This window comes from Limanda limanda, chromosome 2, assembly GCF_963576545.1.
Source record: "Limanda limanda chromosome 2, fLimLim1.1, whole genome shotgun sequence".
NCBI classification, from domain to species: Eukaryota; Metazoa; Chordata; class Actinopteri; order Pleuronectiformes; family Pleuronectidae; genus Limanda; species Limanda limanda.
Genome location: NC_083637.1, coordinates 10,433,276 through 10,454,064, shown reverse-complemented (window position 1 = coordinate 10,454,064; position 20,789 = coordinate 10,433,276). Strand labels below are relative to the sequence as shown.

The window sequence follows — 20,789 nt, the reverse complement described above, 5'->3', positions numbered from 1 at the left end:
CTATATTGTGCATATCTGTCATGAAATAAATGTGATGCATGAAGGAAATGTAAGAATGGACGGTGATGCAGTGGTTTGCACTGATGCGTTTCAGGGTTGCAAAATTCGGGGAATATTCAAAGTTGGAAACTTTCCATGGGAATATACGGGAATATATGGGAATTAACGGGAATAAACTGGAAATGTTGTGGGTAATTTATACTAACTGTATTTACCTTGTCATATACAGACATAAATATAAACATTTTGTTTTGTCATAGGCTAATTTGAGCCCTGAGGAAACTTTGGGCACTTGACTATATGCTTCTGCATTGTTGTGTCATTCTTAACGTAGGTCTTTGCACAGTATTTGCAAATGTACACAGCCTTTCCTTCTACATAGGATAGGGTTTAATGTCTCCACACATGAGATAGTGCATGTGGCCATTTTCTGTAGAATAAGATGAGAAAAAAGTTTGTAAAAAAACACTAATGCAATGCCAGAGATATAAATAGTTAGCCAAACAATTGGAATCGTCTGTACTCATATTTTACAATTGATGGATAAATGAATGGAAATAGGCTAGATGAACAGATGAACAATCCTAAATCAGCATGCTAATATATTTCCCCCAGTAATATCATCGAAACTTACCTGACTAGTCCTGCACACTACAGCAGGCCTCAATAGCTCTGCTGTAGAGTGAAGGATGCTGGGAGTTATCTGTGCATGTGATGGAAGAATGCACAGTGGAGGGTTGAAACTCAACATGCATCATGTGCTGCATTCCATACATCTTTACCTACTGATGCCACAAGGTTCCTGGTTTGAATCCCAGCATTTGGAGTTTTAATGTTCTGCCTGTTTCGGTCGGTTTTCTACAAGTCGTGCAGATTAGGTTCATTGAAAACTCTAAATTCTCCACAGGTGTGAATATGAGTGTGTCCCACTATTATATTTCAGGATATGTTTTACGTCTCTGAAATCCATGTCTACATTTTGATGACTCATGCCTTGTGTCACTGAGAAGACACAGTTTCCCACAGTCTAAGAATAAAGTTTCTGGTAAAACGAGGATTGATACGCCGCTGCCACACTGAGCCGGGTGGTGTAATGTAAGCCTTCCTCTTTATATTGACCCGCACTCGTCCATCTGACTAAAAGCTACTTCCAAAATAACTGATTTTTTTCCAAAAAGGGGGATTAAAAATAGATGGTCATCTTTCACATGAGAAAACAGGCTCTGATCCAGCTCTACCTCCATGATCCATTAACATCTCCGCCTCTCGCATGTTAATTCTGAGACCACGTCTGTGTAATTAATGCACCGAACGGCCTCCAGACCCTCCTGCTTTGGCCTCAGCTACATAATTACCAACAGTCCGCTGCCACAGCCAGACCCCCGGTGGAAGTGGGCAGATGCACCGTTTAAAAGTAAACACACTTTGTCCACTTTGGAGTGAAAGAAATAAATAAATAAAGGCCGGTGCTGTGGTTTGGCTGGAACAGACGTGAGGATTACATAATGAAATGGGCCAGCGTTGATGAGTTGACCGAAAAAATCCCCCCTCCCCCTCTACCGCCACTTCCACCACCCGCCCCCGGGGGTCCTTCATCATCACCCCCCCTCTGCCAAAAAACGCTGCTGAATCATAGAGACATCCAACCGGCCGGCCCCTCACTCTGCTGTGGACTGTCTGTCAGAGAATGTGCCATGTTGCTCCTCTCTCTCTCCTTCTACCTGTCTGTCTCTCTGGACCAGTTCAAACTTTCTCTCTCCTTCTCCTCCTCACCCTCCTTCCTGTTTCTCCTTCTCTATCTCCTTCTACCTGTCCGTCTCTCTGGACCAGTTCAAACTCTCTCCTCTTCCTCACCGTCCTTCCCATTGCTCCTTCTCTCTCTCCTTCTACCTGTCTGTCTCTCTGGACCAGTTCAAACTCTCTCTCTCCTCCTCCTCCTCCTCACCCTCTTTCCTGTTTCTCCTTCTCTCTCTCCTTCTACCTGTCTGTCTCTCTGGACCAGTTCAAACTCTCTCCTCCTCCTTTCCCTCCTTCCTGTTGCTTCTTCTCTCTCCTTCTACCTGTCCGTCTCTCTGGACCAGTTCAAACTCTCTCTCCTCCTCACCCTCCTTCCTGTTGCTCCTCTATGTCCTTCTACCTGTCTGTCTCTCTGTTCCAGTTCAAACTCTCTCCTCCTTTCCTTCCTTCCTGTTGCTTCTTCTCTCTCTCCTTCTACCTGTCCGTCTCTCTGGACCAGTTCAAACTCTCTCCTCCTCCTTTCCCTCTTTCCTGTTGCTTCTCTCTCTCTCCTTCTACCTGTCTGTCTCTCTGGACCAGTTCAAACTCTCTCTCCTCCTCCTTATCCTCCTTCTTATTGCTCCTTCTCTCTCTCTCTATCCTTCTACCTGTGTCTCTCTCTGGACCAGTTCAAACTCTCTCCTCCTTCTCCTCACCCTCCATCCTGTTTCTCCTTCTCTATCTCCTTCTACCTGTCCGTCTCTCTGGACCAGTTAAAACTCTCTCCTCCTCCTCACCCTCCATTCTGTTTTTCCTCCTCTTCCAATCACCCCTCCCTGCTCCAGTTCTACTCTACTGCTCTAATAGTAGTTTGTTCATGAAATCAGTTAAGCTCTTTGCATTTACCCCCCCCCCCCCCCCCATAAGCTTGTGAATATGTGACGTAATGAACACCAGCAGTAATCTCTGGGGGTCAGACTCATATTTGAGGATTGTCTGCAGCCTTGGGCATTGTCTGTCTGTCTGTCTCTCCGTCTGTCTGTCTGTCTGTCTGTCTCTCTGTCTCTCTGTCCGTCTGTCTGTCTGTCTCTCTGTCCGTCTGTCTGTCTGTCTCTCTGTCCGTCTGTCTGTCTGTCTCTCTGCGTGCTTCATGCATCGTTGTGTGTAGCTGACTGAGTTACATTAGTGTCACTGTGTCAGGTTAGACTAGATGCTTGTGTGTTTTCCAATAAAACCCAGACGGATGTGTTGATGTCATATTTTCCCAGAATCCTGGCTGGGTTCCAGCTGTCCTCTAACTCCCATGACGCAGTGTCCTTCAGCCCCCAAAACATAGTCTCCCACCGTGACTCAGCTCGGTTCAACGCAGCACAGCAGATATATACCGACACGACTAAGTGCCGCAAATGTGTCTTGAATTTCCCAAAGCAGAGGTTACACTAACCTAATACTGTCCTGATTCCTCATCTGGTTCCTTCTGAGGGTCGAAAGCTTCTGAAAAGCAACCATAATAACACTTGATGTATTAGTGGGGCTGAGAACTGAGTGGGAATGTGGAGAAAAGTGAATTTCAAACAGAGAAAAAAAAAAGGGAGAGAGAGAGAGGAGGAAAGAAAGCAAAACCCTCAGCTCAGAAAGTGGGCCACGGAAGCCGCCATGTGCGCGGGCGCAGCCGTGAAATCAGCCTGATCCAATAGATTCTGTTTATCTGGCACGACTACAAGTGAAAGCAATTGGAAATCTGGGGGAGATTTGGAGAGGGCTGTGGATTTGGAGGGAGAGGGGAAAAAATAAAAAAAAGAGCAAAAAGAGTAATACTGTCTGCTCTCCGCTCTGGCAAAGCCGGCGTGTTTTCAGATCAGCCTCTAACAAGGTTAATGGTGATTTTTCTCTCCACAGGAACCGTTTTACTGTAAAAAGTCTCATCCTCACAATGCTTATTCTCATTGTCGTTTTCACTCTCTTCACTCCCCCCCCCTCTCGTAGTTCTCTTCATCTTTCCTCCCTGCGACTCCTCTACCTGCTGCTGCTGCTGCTCCACATCATCCCTTGTTTTTCCATGTGTTTTTTGGCTCATTATCCTCCCCAGACACCAAATGCAGCTGTTTCGAATCCATCCAGATCAAACAGCGTTTTTTGGGGCACCATTCCTCGCTTCTGTCTCGTGGTGCAACTTTCATCACACACACACACATACACACCAGCAGATAGATCACGGGACATTTTTTTAACAATTTTTATTAGAATCTTGCAATCGTCTTGCAAACACATCTATGGTAATATCTGCATCAAGATATACAGTAACTGGTTTCAAGGATGTTTCACTGGTTCCTGTTGAGGGGTTTCTACTGCATGTTTGCTGGATCCAGATCTATTGTACAAAGCATCTCAGTTAAAAGTCATTTTTGAAACTGAAAAAATAAAGCATTTGAATCTGTGTTGGTTGGTGATGGCTGTGGAGACATGGCTTAATCTCTCTGCCCCCCCCCCCGATTGGTCACTGCGAACAGAGAAATGGGATGGTGTTCTGCAGTTAGACCCATTCTGAGTCACTCATGCTCAACGGGAGGATTTAAGGAGATAACATCGCTTCCTCAAGTAGGGGAAATGATTTGATGTGTTGTTTACAGTAGATGGTGAATTATAATGACCTCTGAATAAACTGTTAGTTATTCCATTAAAGAGTCGGTGAAATGTTTCGGGTTAGATGAGCACATTAAGAGTACGCCACTGATTTAGCTTTTTACTTTAATAATATCGTTAAACTCAAAATGGGCAATAAAAATAAAAACTAACTTCATGGAGCAAAACCAGCAGAACAGTCGTATTTGTTTAGCGTTCTTGTGAAAACCAGCTGCTTCCATTAGCCTCAGATCAACTGGACTAACAGCTACCGACTGTTTATGAAGACGGGTAACATGTGTCCACTTCCTCCAAAGAAATGAAGCTCCAATTCCCCAGATATGAATTCCAGAATGACTCTTAAGTTTGATCCATGTCCCATCATCGATAGGAAGGAGGTGCGGTGTATGACAGACCCTGCAGTCAACCACCAGGTGGCGATCAAGATGAAGTGGAGCCTTCCATTCTGTCCATCTTTCTTTAGATGCCTCCAACAGTTCAGCTTGAGATGTATTTGTGTTGTGCTCGTTGCCACTAATGCAGAACACAGAGGCCGAGTGAACTTTATTTGCGACTTCATACCCTTACATTTATTTTGTAATTTTCATCCAAAAACGCTGACTCAGGTGACGTCACTTGGAACCAATCAGTTGTTTCCCTGTGCGACGAATCGCTAACAGTCATTAGCAAAAAATAAAAGTGTATTTCCCAAAATATTGAACTATTCCTTGAATTCTCCATCAGTGAAAACCCATATTTGTGGAGGGCATACATGAGTGTATGTATTTGGAATTTACTGTTTTACATTTGTTTTTTTTTACATTTGGGAGAATTTAACATGTTTAACAATAACTGAAATTGGTCCAACTGATGAAAAACAGTCAAATAAGACAATGTATACATCCGTTGTTTTGTATTTTCACACTGAAAAGTCAAGAACTTTCCATCACGTATCCCAGGCTCAATAGTTTGTGACTTCTCCATTTTATTGTGGTGCTCAACAACAATACCGTCATGGGTTAGGAAATAATTTCAACAGCAACAACTCAATGATCCATCACTTACATCTTGTTACAAAATAAGAAATACGTTTTTGATTATTGTTATTTTTTTTATTTATCCATGTATTTATGTAATTTTTTTTACTGTTTTTTACTCTCCGTAACATTCAGGTAGTAAGTTCCGTAAGTCTCTCACAATGTACGATACATTCATTTCTCCGCTTGGCCCCCGCTGCCGCCAACCCTCATTGTAAATTCTTCTCTGTGAAGACACACAGAACATGGCGAGTGGGAAACTTTCCAATATTCCAACAAGATGGTTAAAGTAGAAATGTCTTATACTATACTCAACATAAGGACTTGCTGTATTATTTACAATATATATACTGTAAAATTGTAAATCATGTGAGATAAAAAGGCACAAGTTTCCCTTTTTTAAATACAATGTAAACATCTCATCAAAAAGCATGCATTAACATTTTCATTTTACAAAAAGGATATCATTTTTAGACAAAGTACTTAAATATTGTTTTCCAGCAAAATATAATTCTCTCAAAAATACTTTCCCAGTCATCCTATGAACCTTTAGACAGTTTTTTTTTTTTTTTTACCTTTTTAAAAAGGACAAAAAAAAAAAAGGGCAAAATAAAGAAACAGTGAGAGATTAGCTTCAGGGTCCTTCACAACTTGAACACAACGACGCATGACGTGAGACGGATTGTAAAATGAGGCCCTACTGATAAAGGGACTGTATGAAAATTATTACGGTGGAATGTGATATTAATGTTGGGGTTAGAAAAAAAAACGGTATCTGAAAAAGAATACGTATATATGACAGAAAGGAAACCTCATGAACATACAGCGAGTCTGCTAAAAGATGAAAGTGAAACTAACCCAACCCCCCCCTGCTCAAAAATCAAACTCCGAAAAACATTGCCCTCTTTTCTCGCCCTCTACTCCCTCCTAATAATTGTCACACAGTCCCTAATGATAGTTATGATCCTGGTTTGGTACATCAGTCGTCCCGCCCCCCCACTCTGCCGAGGTCACGAAACCCCACCTCCCACCCCCCGGCTCTGCCAGCGATGTCATGTTGTTCAACTTTAGGCTGGTGGCCCGTGCAGAAAGTATCCCCCCCCCCCCAGATCCTCACAGTTGCTTATCAACACAGATCATTCCTGCTGTAGCTGCATTAATGCCTCATTTCACATTGTATCTCCTCTGTGCAAAAAATCTAAATGTGGAAATAGGATGTGGCTAATCCTATAACATAACTGCATCACACCCACGCTGAAGGAGCAGATCAACTATGCAAATGCTTGCCATGAAAAACAAAAACAAAAATAAACCACACACACACACACACACACACACACACAGGCTCTCGCTCCATACTCGCATGTAAATACACACTCACAGGGCACAGAAAGAAAAAAACAACAACACACACACACACACACCCACAGCGGCTCTATCGCTTTTCAGTAGCATCATAGTCGTGTTCCACAACCACCCAGAAACCAGTGGGGTGCGAGACAAAGAGTTAATGGTCCAGATGACTGGGCCCCATACCTAACATAGCAGTACTTGGCCCAAAGCTAAGAGAAAGGAAAACAACCTAAAGTGGAAAGGGGTGGGGGGGTGGGGTGATTATACCGACAGTTCTTCATCAAGCATTCATCAACATGTACTTGGAAACATCTGTACAACATCTGCTGAAGAGAACGGCTTTAAGAAGTTAATACCTGTACACGTTTGCCTGGTTTTGATACATTAGCCGTTTTGCCGTAAAGCACTGCGTAGAGTAATGCTCCATTTTGGATTATATCAACTTTTACATAGTATGTGTCTTTAAACTGCGGGTCCATCCCTATAGTGGGGGGGGATGGGGGGGTGGACCGCTCTACAAGTTACTGTACATGTTATGTTTTGTCTGGCTTTTGTAGAAATGAAGCACCTTAATGTAAAATGACTGGCTTGTCAAAAACTAAACCTTTTGCAACACACTTTTATAAAATGCTTTTTTATTATTTCTGGGAAGAGTAGATAAGTATTGATTCACAAAGGGCTGGTTTTGCTTCATTGCGAGTAAAAACAGACATTTGGACAGCTGCTCTGGAGATAACACAAATGACAGCAATTACTATGGATGCACCTCTCAGTCAAATCCATTACCATCGGACTCGACCAAAAAAATCATTTCCTTTAATGCGGCCGTGTTTTGCCCGTCCTGCAGCACTCCTGGCCATCTCTGCACTACGGTAAAATTGCTCGTCAATGTCGCATTAATTCCACACAATGCCAAAAAGAGTGATTTCATGACACGGGAGCCTCACGTGCAAGCTTTTCCTTTTACAAAGAGAGAGAGAGAGACATGTTTTTCATTTCAAAACAGAGTTAGCTTTGGACCTTTTGCATATTAGTTTTGATTGTTTTACTACATTTTTGTAATTGAAAAAAACTCAGTATGCGGATGTTGATGATGGCTGTGACGACTCGGATCGAGCTTCCAACTTGGACTTGTGTTCCGTTGAGTGTAATTATTCAGCTTGTGATGACGCTTGTTTAGCCCTTGGAATCCTGTATATTCAAATAGACATTTAGCCGTACAGTGTTTTTTAAATTCCTGTGCCTCCTCGTGATGTTCCTGTCGTCTTGCAGCATGTTGCTCTACTGCAAAGCGAAAAAATCTAAGTATTGGCATGTTTTTTTTTTTTTAATAGTGCTATTATTTGTGAAAGACTGCATAAGCCACAGTTAATATTTGCAAAAACTTTTTTTTTTCTTTCTCCAGATTCGTCAGTTAATCTGATGTTTAGTGCATGTGGAGTGCGTCTGTGCGTTTGCATGGAGGCATGTGAACATGTGTATCAATTTCCCTCTATGTGTGTGTGTGTGTGTGTGCACGTGGTGACTATATCTAGCGCATCCTAAGAAATGTATGGCTTCGTCTCCATAGAAAATACTGTTATTGTCTTTGGGGCAGGGATTGGGATGGGGGGGGCACACGGGTGGAACTTCGGGATGCTTTGTCACAAGTGCTATTCAGCGCGTCACGCTGGCTCCACGACTCTTCACAGCTCCGACCTGCACGTGGTTGAGCGCACGGTCAAATCCGTCTCCCCGGTTTTTTCCACTTTCGCCACCGCACCACCACGCCACTTCACTTAACCAGTCCGAGCCGGCGTAGCGGGTGACAGGGCGCAGGCCAGACAGCTCCGGCCCCTCAGAGCACGCCTCTCTCTCCTCTCACCACCTTCCAGTTCTCAAATGTCGCTTCTGTCCCGACTGTTTGTCAGCGAGTCACTTCTTGTGGAAGTAGATTGTGTGAGTGAGGCCCGATTCCACCTTTGGTATCTGGTCGCTGATGATCTCCACCAGCATCTCCGGGAACTCCACCTTCAGCGCCCGGGACTCGCGGAAGGTGTAGAAACAGAAGTCCAACAGGTTCCCCACCAGCTGGACAACACACACGCACACACACACACACACCAGATATAATGAGAAACACACGGAAGTTACAGTTTTCTGAGATTCACATCAAGGCCGACAAAAATGAATTCTCCTATTTTCTTTCTACAGTGTAATTCATATTTACACTTTTATAAAGAAGAGTTAAATTCAGTTCTGTGTATTCATATGAGGGCGTTTACACTTTATTTAGGCTCTGTCCCCTTTTCAATTCTTTTTCAGCTCACCACTTGGGGGCACCACAGATGTTTTTCAGGGCAAACCTCCTTTAAAGAAGGGTCATCCGCTCAGCACTAACCCCATTCACTCAGTCATGAGGGTCATTGCATGCTGGTCATTTATCTCTGTGACCTCTCGCCGGCTGACGCTCACCTCTTGGGGCTTTGCCTACATTGCAGCGATGCCATATTCCAGTTGACCCTCTCATAAGAGAAAAAAACCCAACAGTGATTTAGCACATTTGCCACCGTGACCAGTGTGTGCTCTGATCCAATAAACTCCGAGCTGGCATCGATCCCTTTCTGTTCCATTCACCGATGCAGCCTGGTTACCGCCTCTTCCAAAATAACCTCCCCCCCCTCCCTGGGGGCTGGGATGCAGTAATCCTTATTCCAAGCCACGGCTCCACTGAACCCCTAAATGCATCATCCAAATCCACAATGCTGACATTTTACTGAAAACATTTCCAGTGATATCGGAGCCCCAAAGTGCCACTGGACACCTCGCTCTGTGTGTGGAGGCATGGCATGTGGACGGGCTGCCAAGGGAAGCCGGTGCTGTACTGTAGGCAGCTGGCAGATGAGAGGCGGTCGGGCGAGGGCTACTTACATCATGCATGGCGTCCAGTAGCTTGGTGAGCTGGAAGAAGCGCTGCCAGGTTTGGCCGGAGTTGTTGGTCGCTTTCCCCACTGAGCGCCGGAGCTCCTTGATGTAATTAACCCTCATCTCCTCGAACGCCGCCTGGTTCTTCAGACCCTCCTTTGGAACTGGGGAACAAACACAGACAAGTCGCACTGTCATCAGCTGGACTGGAGGAGAGGATGAACTGGCGAGGGTTTGAAAATGGATTTCACCCGATGAGGGTTTCAAGCTTAATGAACAGGTTTATTGGAAATGACCAGAAACCGTTTTTAGTGACATAATCGTCGGGGAGGAAATAACAAAGTCAAAAATTCTGGCAGAGAGCACGTTTTTCAGTTTACATGTTTTCCAAATACAATTTAGCTGCTGATCATTTTTCTAAAGTATTTAGACAAAGATATTGCTCTTCAGTCCTTTTAAAATATTTCAAATACTGTACTTTTTATACTGATATAGTTATAATTTGAATAGTTATACTACAGTGAGCATTATAATTTTGTCAGTCTGGAAGGGGATGTTTGTTTGGCCTGTGGTGATGCTGGTTGCAGTTTTCTTTCTGAAAAATTGTGTTGTGGTCAACTGTTTCAATGTTTATTAAAAATAAATAAACCATGTGTCAAAATACTGACAGAGGTTACTGGAACAATGTGATGAAGTACCTTGATTTGTTGCATGGGTACATATTTGGATGAATCAGCTAAAACAGATTTTCTACTCTTGTTTCCACAAATGTTATGAATGAACACAACAATTACATCTCACATCTCGGTAGTTGCTCAAAAGTCATTTACACATTGTTAATAATATTTCCAAGCCCCTCTGAGTTAAATATCCTTCATTACAGCAAAGAATACAAACTAGTGTTCACCTGCAATGAAGGAAATTAGTCTGAGGCTATATGACATGCTTGAGAAATTGGCTGACAAATGCACATTCTCATTAGCAGTTAATGGGCTAAGCGATGCACAACCACTTGTATGTTTCTTTAATGTGCAGACGTGAAACTGTGTTAAGGGAAATTAGAGCCACTCTGTGATTTACACTCCCACACACTGGCGCCTGTTTGGGACTTTTTCCCCATGTTGACGACCTGAGCCTGTTTAGCAGCTCATTACAGCCACTTTCACCATCTCAGGTGGTAATTCGTTTTTCCTATGGCCACAGTTTCATTGAAGACGAGTGATACGCTGTAAGGCCGCGATTAAAAGTGAACTCAGCAGCAGTGACAGCGGAAAAAAGGGGGGGAAACGAAAGAGTTTCTGTTAATGTCAACCAGAGCTCATTCATCAAGAAGTTTGTTCGATGACCAGAGCTTTTCAGTGACTACGATCGCGTTATACTGATAAAAAGAGATAGACAGATGTGAGGGATGAGATACGGCGAGTGTGCGAAGAAATGTCTGCAGCATCTTTCTCTCTGTGCCGGAGAACAAAGTCACAGATTTGCGAATCTGCCAACGCTCTTGACGATGACATTCAGCTGCTGGCGAGCAGATTAAGAAACTTCACCTCTCTGAGACGGCTCTTCTCCAATCACAATCAGGGAACGCCCCCAGTTGTCCTTCACCAAACGCTCAAGAAATGACGACACCATCGATCTATCTATCCATCTATCCATCCATCTGTCTTACTATCTATCCATCTATCCATCTATCTATCTATCTATCCATCCATCTGTCTAACTATCTATCCATCTATCCATATATCTATCTATCTATCTATCTATCTATCTATCTATCTATCTATCTATCTATCTATCTATCTATCTATCTATCTATCTATCTATCTATCTATCTATCTATCTATCTATCTATCTATCTATCTATCTATCTATCTATCTATCTATCTATCTATCTATCTATCTATCTATCTATCTATCTATCTATCTATCTATCTATCTATCTATCTATCTATCTATTCATCCATCTATCTACCTATCTATCTATCTATCTATCTATCTATCTATCTATCTATCTATCTATCTATCTATCTATCTATCTATCTATCTATCTATCTATCTATCTATCTATCTATCTATCTATCTATCTATCTATCTATCTATCTATCTATCTATCTATCTATCTATCTATCTATCTATCTATCTATCTATCTATCTATCTATCTATCTATCTATCTATCTATCTATCTATCCATCTATCCATCTCTCTATCTATCCATCCATCTGTCTTACTGTCTATCCATCTATCCATCTATCCATCTATCCATCTATCCATCTATCCATCTATCCATCTATCTATTTATTTATCCATCCATCACTCCTACTTAAAAATGAAATTAGTTAAAGGAATTCAATAACTGCATTTTCTTTCATACAACAAAAAAACTTTTTACATTATCAATTTTCTCTTGATTACTTTCTTAATAATTTAGCTGTTTAATAATTTAGTCTAGAAAATGTCTCACAATAGTAAATAAATCATCACACCTCCCAAAGCTCAAGATTAATATAATATGACCAACAGTCTCAAACCAGATATATAACCAAGTAACATGAATATAATATATAGAACATGATATATATGAATTAATTCTCACTTTCAAGAAACTGAATAAACAGGTAATGTTAAAAACTATTATTTGATTATTAAAGAAATCACATTATTGTCAATTTGCTTATATTATATCATATAATTAGCTATTTAATTGAAAAGCTAAATGTTGGATCTGTAACGTGGAGCCGTTCTCAAGTGTTCGTAACATCTCATTTCTAACAGCTCGTGTTCGCTCATGTTTCCACAGAGAGGCCAGAGAAGCTGCTGGTCACATGGGGCAGCTTCTGGAAGCTAATGGTCGTCACCACTGACTCAAAGAGCAGATTCACAGCATCTCTGAACATGTTGAGAACAATCAGAGTCTAATACCTTTTTATGGTGTGTTTTTTTACACACTTTTAAAAAAAACACTTCACTTCTGATTTAAAACTCTTTCTCCAGGACGTTTGAGGGGTCACAACGCCTCAAATACTCAGAAACACAAACCACTGGTAGCAACACCAGCATAAATAACCAGTAACTGACAGGACCTGTTTGAGTCGTGCAGAACAAATCGCTGCGGGCGGAATCCTACTTCTTGTCAGTTAGGATCGCATCGTTTTTCAGAACAGAGCATTGTAGGTCAATAACTCGCAGAATGTGTGTTTGTGTTTGTCTGCCTCCCTCTCGTCGGCTCTGTCTGTCTCTTTCCATTCCGTTTGTCTTCATCGTACTTTTAACGCAAAAAAAAAACACCTTGGGGGCGCGACGCACAACGAGTCGAGGAAAACAGATCTGAAAACAGATTGGACCCTTGTGTAGAGGGCACGAGCTCTCCGGCTTTATTTTCGCGGCTGACATGACGAGAACGTGCTAAAATCCACACCAGTGCAGGAACCTTTTGTTTGTCTCCCACTGACCCACGTGCGTCCCGTTTGGAATCTAACTTGGCATTTACGGCTGTTACCATAACCAAAAAACAGGGCCTGTGTACCTCGGTAATCGGTGTCAAATGGATTTCTTGCTGCAGTCCTTTCAACTGGGCCGTATTTATTATCGTGGCGTGCACCTGCATTATTCTTTGCACCACGAGGCCATGAAAGCTCTTTTTTGTTCCCGAATGCACATAAACATAACTCTGGCAGTCAGGAGCTGCCATTGGCGTGCGTGTTGTTGTTGAGGCACATGCAGCTTCCTGCTCCGAGTGCTGCTGCTGCTGCATACCTGACTGACAGCTCGGCTCCGTCGGCTTTGATTTAAGATCTGATTCTACTCGTCGGGGAATTTCTACGACGAGCATGACAACGGTGACAAGCCGAGTGAGTCAAGCTGTAGGGTGTGGGCGAACAGGAAGCCCTTTATTGAAACATGATCAAAAAAAAAGAATAATGACCGGTTGGAGTTGAAAACTTTAATCGCCTAATTAAGTGTTTAAGCTGTGTCACGGCAACACACGCCCGATCGGAGGGATGCTCGCCCGGCGTAGAGAGAGAGAGAAGCATCAAATGAGCAGTGATGACTCTGTGCAGAGGTGAGGAGTGCAACTGGTTTGAGCCGGCCACCGCTCCTGTGCCAAATCCAAACAGGGTCATGAGACGCCGCAGGCTCAGTGAAACCTTAGCCAAGGTCAGAGAGGAATAACAGCCCTTCTCTCTTCTCCCTTCATCCCTTCATCCCTTTTTCTCTCTCTTTCACATGTTCCCCCTCTCTCAATTTAACACACACACACACACACACTCAGTGACTCTGTGGTACTTGCTCAGCTGACAAGTTCTGACAACTCCTATGTAAACATTTCTGACGCCGCCCGCTCCACGAGGCCTTCACATTATCTCTGAATGACTGCAGCTTAAAGAGCTTCCTACAGCGCCGCGGAAAAACCCACAGCCGGCGCGGCTTGTTGTGTGGAATCACGAGTGCTTCCAAAGGCCAGGCACGGCAGGAACCTCTCGGCTACACATTGCAAAAGCCAACCTTCCATCACAGTTCACTGCTATAGTTTGACTGAATCCAATAACCGGAGCAGATTGAAGAACCTCGAGTTTCCCTGTTTCTATACCTGCTTCTTTTATCCACCACCTCCCCTTTGAAATTCCAGCTCGGGGTTTGGAAGGAAGTGGAGAGAAATAGCAGGTCTTGGAGCGCTGCCTGGTGCTCGACTGGCCTTTATTAAGTACAGCAGGGCTCTCTGGAAAAGCTCCAGAGGAGGAGAGCGAGGCCGCGGCAACAGAAGGACCAGCTCTGACCCCCATCCCTTTGTCTCCTCTTTCTTTCTCCCTACAGCTATGCACCTGTCTCTTTCTCACCAACACCAGCTCTCACTGTCAACATTTGTCTGATTCCACTCTTTAAATCTCCCTTTTCCCCCGTTGGTTTCCCATCTTCTCTCCCCTCATCTCCCCTCGTCTCTCCCAGCATCCACTAGCTGAAGTCCAGCTGGAGCTCCCCTGTTTCCAGATGACTCAACAGCACTGAGGTTACTCTATATCGTGCTTTCACACCACCTCCTCCATATGTCACTGTACTATAAAGCCAAAACAAACCTGATACCATCGCTGTGGGAAATGTATCAGTCTCTACTCATAGATTTTATAGATTTACTTCCCTGTATACTGTATGTACTACAGTAAGTACTACACAAGAAGAACCTTGTTTCTTTGCAAGATTAATGAACCAAAAGGTTCAGAGCCAATGGTTTAATCTTTGTATATATGTATATATATATTGTGTTTTACATAATTTGTTTTTATGTATAATCTACTCTCAAATTAATTAGAAACTAGCTGTCAAACTATGTTGTGGGGTAAAAAAAAGTGCAGTTTTTTGCTATTCATTATTTGTGTTTTGCCAAGGAAACAGTGAGACTCAATTCTAATTTTTTAATAAATTTATTTTTAAATCTATTGCAAAATAAGTCAGAATTGAATAATACATTTAAATTTGAAAGTGGAATAAATGAAAAGCAATTCTCATTATTCTGACTAATTTCCACTATAATTTCAAGTTAATTTGTATTATTTATAACATATGACTAATTGGCCAAAGCCAAAGCCAAAATCTGATACAGTTTTGACCTTGTAATTGATTTTCATGCGAGAGACCATGTTCTCAAACTCAACTTGTAACGTGATGTTCTGAAATAATTCAAAGGTTTTGCAATGTGAAAAGAGCAGCTGACCCAAACTGGTCAAAACTGTCACGCCACGAAGTAATTAAATTTTTCCAAGCTCGCTCATTAGTCCAGCTTTCATGCACCATGTTCAGAGGCCTCACTCACTGAAACATAAAAACTCTGCCAATGGATATTTCCACTGATTGGCACTGGTGCTGAAGTTCAGAGAGAGAGAGAGAGAGAAGTCTGGCTGGGGTGCAGACTCCACAAATACCTATCCACAACTCACCCCCCCCCCCTAACCTCACCTCTCTCCGTCTCTCTCTAACTATTGAAACCAGGGCCCACGTCAACAAAAAGAAACCTGCCTGCAGGAGGTTTGATGATTCAAGTGTTGTGATTGTTTTGATTGATCGCCAGTAATTAGGGATGTGGACGGTGAAGTTATGACGCAGATGCCGTCATGGAATCTGAATGGCAGCAGCTCATGGTGCATAGTTGTGGTGGCAAAAAGATTCAAAAGAAACGCTTCTTTCAGTTTCAGTTTGAGAACCTGGGCCGACACCTCCTCCTTGTGAGGCGGCTGCTGCAGAGCCGGTGGGCGAAGTTTGGCCGAGAGTGGCGACAGAGTGAGACCTTCTGTAGTGAGGGATGGAAGTATTCTGTTTCTCCATGGGCAATAGGTAGACGAAGAAAAACAGATTAGTCTTCATTCAGAGAAAAAGGAAGATGAAGTCACAGCTCGACTCTTCTCATTGACATTTACAGTACGTGGCTGCACAGTGTTCATGTAACACTTGAAGAGTCCATTTGAACCGAAGCCAGTGGATATATGGTTCCTATCTACAGAGTGTTTAAATTTAAAGCTAGTGTTGATTTGTCAGTGGAAAAAAACTACAAACACCATTATTTCCATTTCTTAAACCAATTTATTATATAGAATTAAACCATAAAGCAGCTCTGCTCGTGACTTGCATGGTGCGACCTAAGGAACCCGGGGATCATGTTCCTCTTCATCCCGCTGGCCCGTCCATGGGGTGGAGTTTCAATGGATGTTTGTTTCACTCTGAGGATAAACGAATGAGCACGATTTCAAAACCGATGGTCAGAGATTAAAACATATAAGAGTATCATTTGAATCAATTTAGCATGAAAATATTTTTGCCCTACAATTATTTCATACTTGGGAAACAACTGAGATATAGAGCATTGTGTTTTCCTCCAACTGTCTTTTTCTCCAAAAGGAAGAAAAGATTTTCAACATCTTATATTAAACTCCCAGTAAATGTTTAAAAAGTGAGTAAGAAACGAGACTTACCGCATTTTCCACGAGGAGAAATTGGCGTCTGGAAGCGTCTGGTTGGTTTGAGATGAGAAGGAGGCGGGCGGAGCGCTTCACCGGTTTCTGTTATTGAAATTACTCTGGCAGAGTTTGCGTACTTTGACGCTGCATAGTTTTCACCAGGAGAGTATTTTGTACACCACATCTTTTAACTCTGAATATTTTCACCGACACCGGGAGCGTTGGGGGGCTGGGCGTTTTTACTCTTGCTGTTGTTATATTAACTCTGAGTCCAAATACTTTGACACTGTATATTTAACACTGGGAGATTGACTATGCAGGTTCATGCAACATCAACCTCGATTTCCACGCCTGTCATGCATGTAAATGGATTATAAAGATTGAGTTGAACGCGTGATCTAACAGAAAAGGGGCGTGTGCGTGCCGGGACATGCACGTACGAGCACTGTCAGTCTCAAAGTCGCGTGGTGGATGGAAGAGACTCCAGATCAATGCTTCTCCTGCGGGAGATGTGGGAGATGCTAATTTGGGAACATACAAGGCTTCATGTTGTAAGAGCAGACAAACACGGAGACGCCTCCAATTATCCAATTATCAGTGACCTGAAATCATCAGCTCTGTGGATTCTGGTGAATCCGGCTGTCGACCGTGCCGCTGTAATGGATGAGTCATGGTGCAGCATCGCACTCACAAAGCACCGATTTGAAGCTTGTTGAAATAGATAGAGTTCAGTGCGGTACAGGTGAATCTCTGTTAATGGGAAACATGTTCAGGTAAAGCGGTCGATATGTTCTATCGCTCAAAAGAGGAGCAATCTGATGAAAGCACATCAACAACCTGCCTCAGTGCACCACTCCACCAAAGGTAACGCCCATTCTCCACCTGCTTCCACCCGTTTGTACTGATTTGACTCTGAAATTGAATGAGTTCTTCCTTGAATCATGGGTAATGCTTCAACAGAATTTCAGAGGAATCACACAAACTACAGTGGCAGAGCACATATATGCGCCAAGATCCAACAAGTCCACATATCAAACCAAAATTAAAAATTCTCAACAATCCAGATTCTCCTTTATTTGGAACTAGTCCATCCACTAAATATTCTCGGAGAAGGTTTTTGAGTAATCCTGCAAACTAACACACGAATGCAGATGATAAACTCAATGGCGAAGAAGACTAGGAGTTAGCATGGAGAGAACAAATCTCTGCTCACCACGTTACAGTGGGGAAAGATAACCTGAACACAGAATCTGCACTTAAATTGTATTCATTTCTTTCTGACCCATACCACAAAGTGTCAGTCTAACCATTCCTGTGGGTTTTAACCTAATCATGCTAAACAAACGCAGATGAAAATGTAAATTCATTGGGGATGTGATAATCATCCACCTGAATCTGGAGGTAGAATAATACATCATCAACCATCAGCGTTCACTTGAAGCAGTGGTGTGTGGTCAGATTGAACCAGGGCACCACTGGTCCCTTGTTGTGTCCCTTGCACAAAATGTGTTATTTTAGTGATGTGATTATCCTCAGTGTTACCGAACAGTGATTTCACTCTGTTTTACAATGTTTTCCGATAAATGGTTTTTCAAATGACATTTCATTATAGGTAGTAAATTGTGCTCGCAGGTTTTGGCACGAGGTGCAAGTAATTCTGCAGAACACATAATCGGTGCAAGATGAATACATGTGATGCAGTGCAGACCCGTAGCTGCCTCACCTGTGCTGAGGAGCAGAAGCACCTTCATGGAGAGGAACTCGTCGTAGCTGAGCTGCAGCCGCAGGAACTCCTGGCTCACCTGCCTCATGCCCAAGCACAGGTCGTACATGGCCGACTGCTGCATGCGGTCCCTGGAGGAAGATGGGAGAAGTGACAAGCTTTAGAATTAACAGAAATAACAATTTCTTGCAGAGCCTTTTTTATTAGATTGTGTGAGTAATTGGTCAAATCTATGCTCGCGCAGGGCGATATGATCACCAGAGGTCTGCAGCTGTCAGTGGGGGCGGGGCAGCGAGTGGAATCTTCTCCTAAGTCCTCGGATAAACTGCAGCAGTGGTCGGCAACTTTGTGAGATTCAGCACCAGATTCTTCTGATTATTGGGTTTTCTCCCTCTCACCCTATCGACTGACACAGACGTTTACGGGAGCTGTGGGAGCTGTGGGAGCTGAGATCTCCGTCATGGCAACAGCATCCACAGAATCACTCGAAGACATACTACGTTCCTTTTGATGCTGCCGTGCTTTATATTGAGCTGAATTACAAAGCTTTTATGTTGAAGAGTCAAGAACTTGGGTAACATACATGAGCAGTACTAAGGCAAATTCAGTTTCATCTTATAAAAAACATAGACTTTAATATCATTGCAGATAAACCAGGTAGGATGAACACAAAGGAACAGGCATGTTTACAATGGGCACTGTACTAGTTTTATGAAACTTTGTTATTTGTATCCTAACTGTTTTTACACATGAAGATATATTGGACTTTTCTTACATTGCTAACGATGACATTGATTTATCCTCCAGGCCTAATCCATGCTTATTATTCCCTCAGTACAAACCACAGCCCTCACTGGCTTCTCCCAACTCTATTCCTATCACGCTAGTTCAGCCCAGTGAAACAATATTTCCACAGAAGTGCAGAGAAGGATCCTGCGAGTTTGGGCTGAGAGCAGAATACAAAATCCCCCCGGATTGCAGAGAGCTGTGTACAGTATCACAGCACAGATGCACCACTTCTCCCAGACTGAGGCGAACCAAAGACCCTCACATCCCACTCCAGTCACCACAGAAACCAGTCTAAGGAGGACGTGTCATCTCCTTTTTATTTATGTTGACAGACATGACCCGTACATGAGTGTATGTTACTATATGAACACTAAACTTATATGACCCGACACTTTCCTGCTCCACCCGTTTGTCACTGTTTTTTTCTATCAGCGAAACAATCTCTCTGGGTTGCAAAGACATGAGAGAAACTTTGGCACGGTAACACGGTATGAGCCAATCAGGAATGTGCTCCGCAGATGCCACAGATTGGAAGGGAATCTCTGGCATTAGGTGCCATCTTGTCTCCCATAAATCACCACAACCTCAAGTCCACAGTAATTAAGAGCAAGTGGCGTGGCTCCACATGAAAGAGGTCGGGAGTTTCCCCGACAAAAACATTGAGGCTACGTCATTACGCGCACACGCCGGAGCCCGGACACTTCGGCCCGATAACAACAACAACAAGACTAAACGTTTTGTAAGTGCATAAATGTTTACATTAACGCACAGGACAGGATAAAGCTTTACAGTATTTACAGTACAGCTGTCGGCCCGATAAGTAAGTGACAAACTGTGACTGCGTGTGAGTGGAAGTGTTTCCTCTCCGCAGAGTCTATGAGCAGTTTCCCAAAGTGCAGCAAAATATCATCTAATGCAACTTTGAGCTGGAGTTTCTAAAGTCTCCACACGTTTTCTCGCTCTCTCTCTTTCTCTCCCTCTCTCTCTCTTCCTGAAATCAATTTTGCTGAATCACTTCCCAAAATGAGCTGCTGGTTTGGGGAGGGCAAGAGAAAAAGAAAAAAAACTGGCAGCAGTCTCTCTCCTTCCTTCCTTCTCATCTTCTCTACATCTTTCTGTCTCGCTCCCTCACTCTGCTTCTCCTTCCATCTTTTTCTCTCTCTCTCTCTCTCTCGGTGTTGAACTCTGTCTCCCTCTCTCTCCCTCTCTGTCTGTTTCTATGGTTAAAGATTCAGGAGGGAGCGAGGAGTGAGGGGAGGAGAAGGATCAGCTTCACCTTTTGGCTGAGGGGAAACCAGAAGCTGAAAGTGTCTCCAAACTAATCTGAAATAACAATCACTGATTCCCTATTAACAGTCAGATATCAAGTACAAAATAATTCTATAAATTATTGTTAATATTAAGTAATAATTGGTAAAACATCTCCATAGATTCATCCGAAATGCACTTTGAGCTCTGAGCCTTTGGGTGGGTGGTCCAGTGCCTGTGTTTGATTGACAGCTGAGCCGACAGGGGAACGGTGACACTACGTAAATCGTACAGCGGCAGAAATGCATGATGGGATTTGACGCCGCACAAGTAAAATAGAATTTAACTGAATGGAATTAACTGCAGGTTCGAGTCAAGGACAGACGGTGTTATTGTCAAATGAAGACCAGACCTCAAAGCTTCTGAAATAAGTGACATTGACATTTTCTGGC

General features: G+C 43.0%; 1 protein-coding gene across 2 annotated transcripts in view; it reads right to left on the bottom strand.

Moving 5' to 3' along the window:
- Positions 1-6,485: 6,485 nt before the first annotated feature.
- nr3c2 (nuclear receptor subfamily 3, group C, member 2) overlaps positions 6,486-20,789 on the bottom strand; it is a 74,328-nt gene continuing 60,024 nt past the window's right edge. For both annotated transcript variants that reach the window (XM_061088384.1, XM_061088373.1), the window contains exons 7-9: positions 18,301-18,431; positions 9,639-9,796; positions 6,486-8,798 (exon numbers count right to left, since the gene is read on the bottom strand). In XM_061088384.1, coding sequence (XP_060944367.1) covers positions 8,643-8,798; positions 9,639-9,796; positions 18,301-18,431 — 445 coding nt within the window. In that variant the 3' untranslated portion in view covers positions 6,486-8,642. The remainder of the gene's footprint in view (positions 8,799-9,638; positions 9,797-18,300; positions 18,432-20,789) is intronic.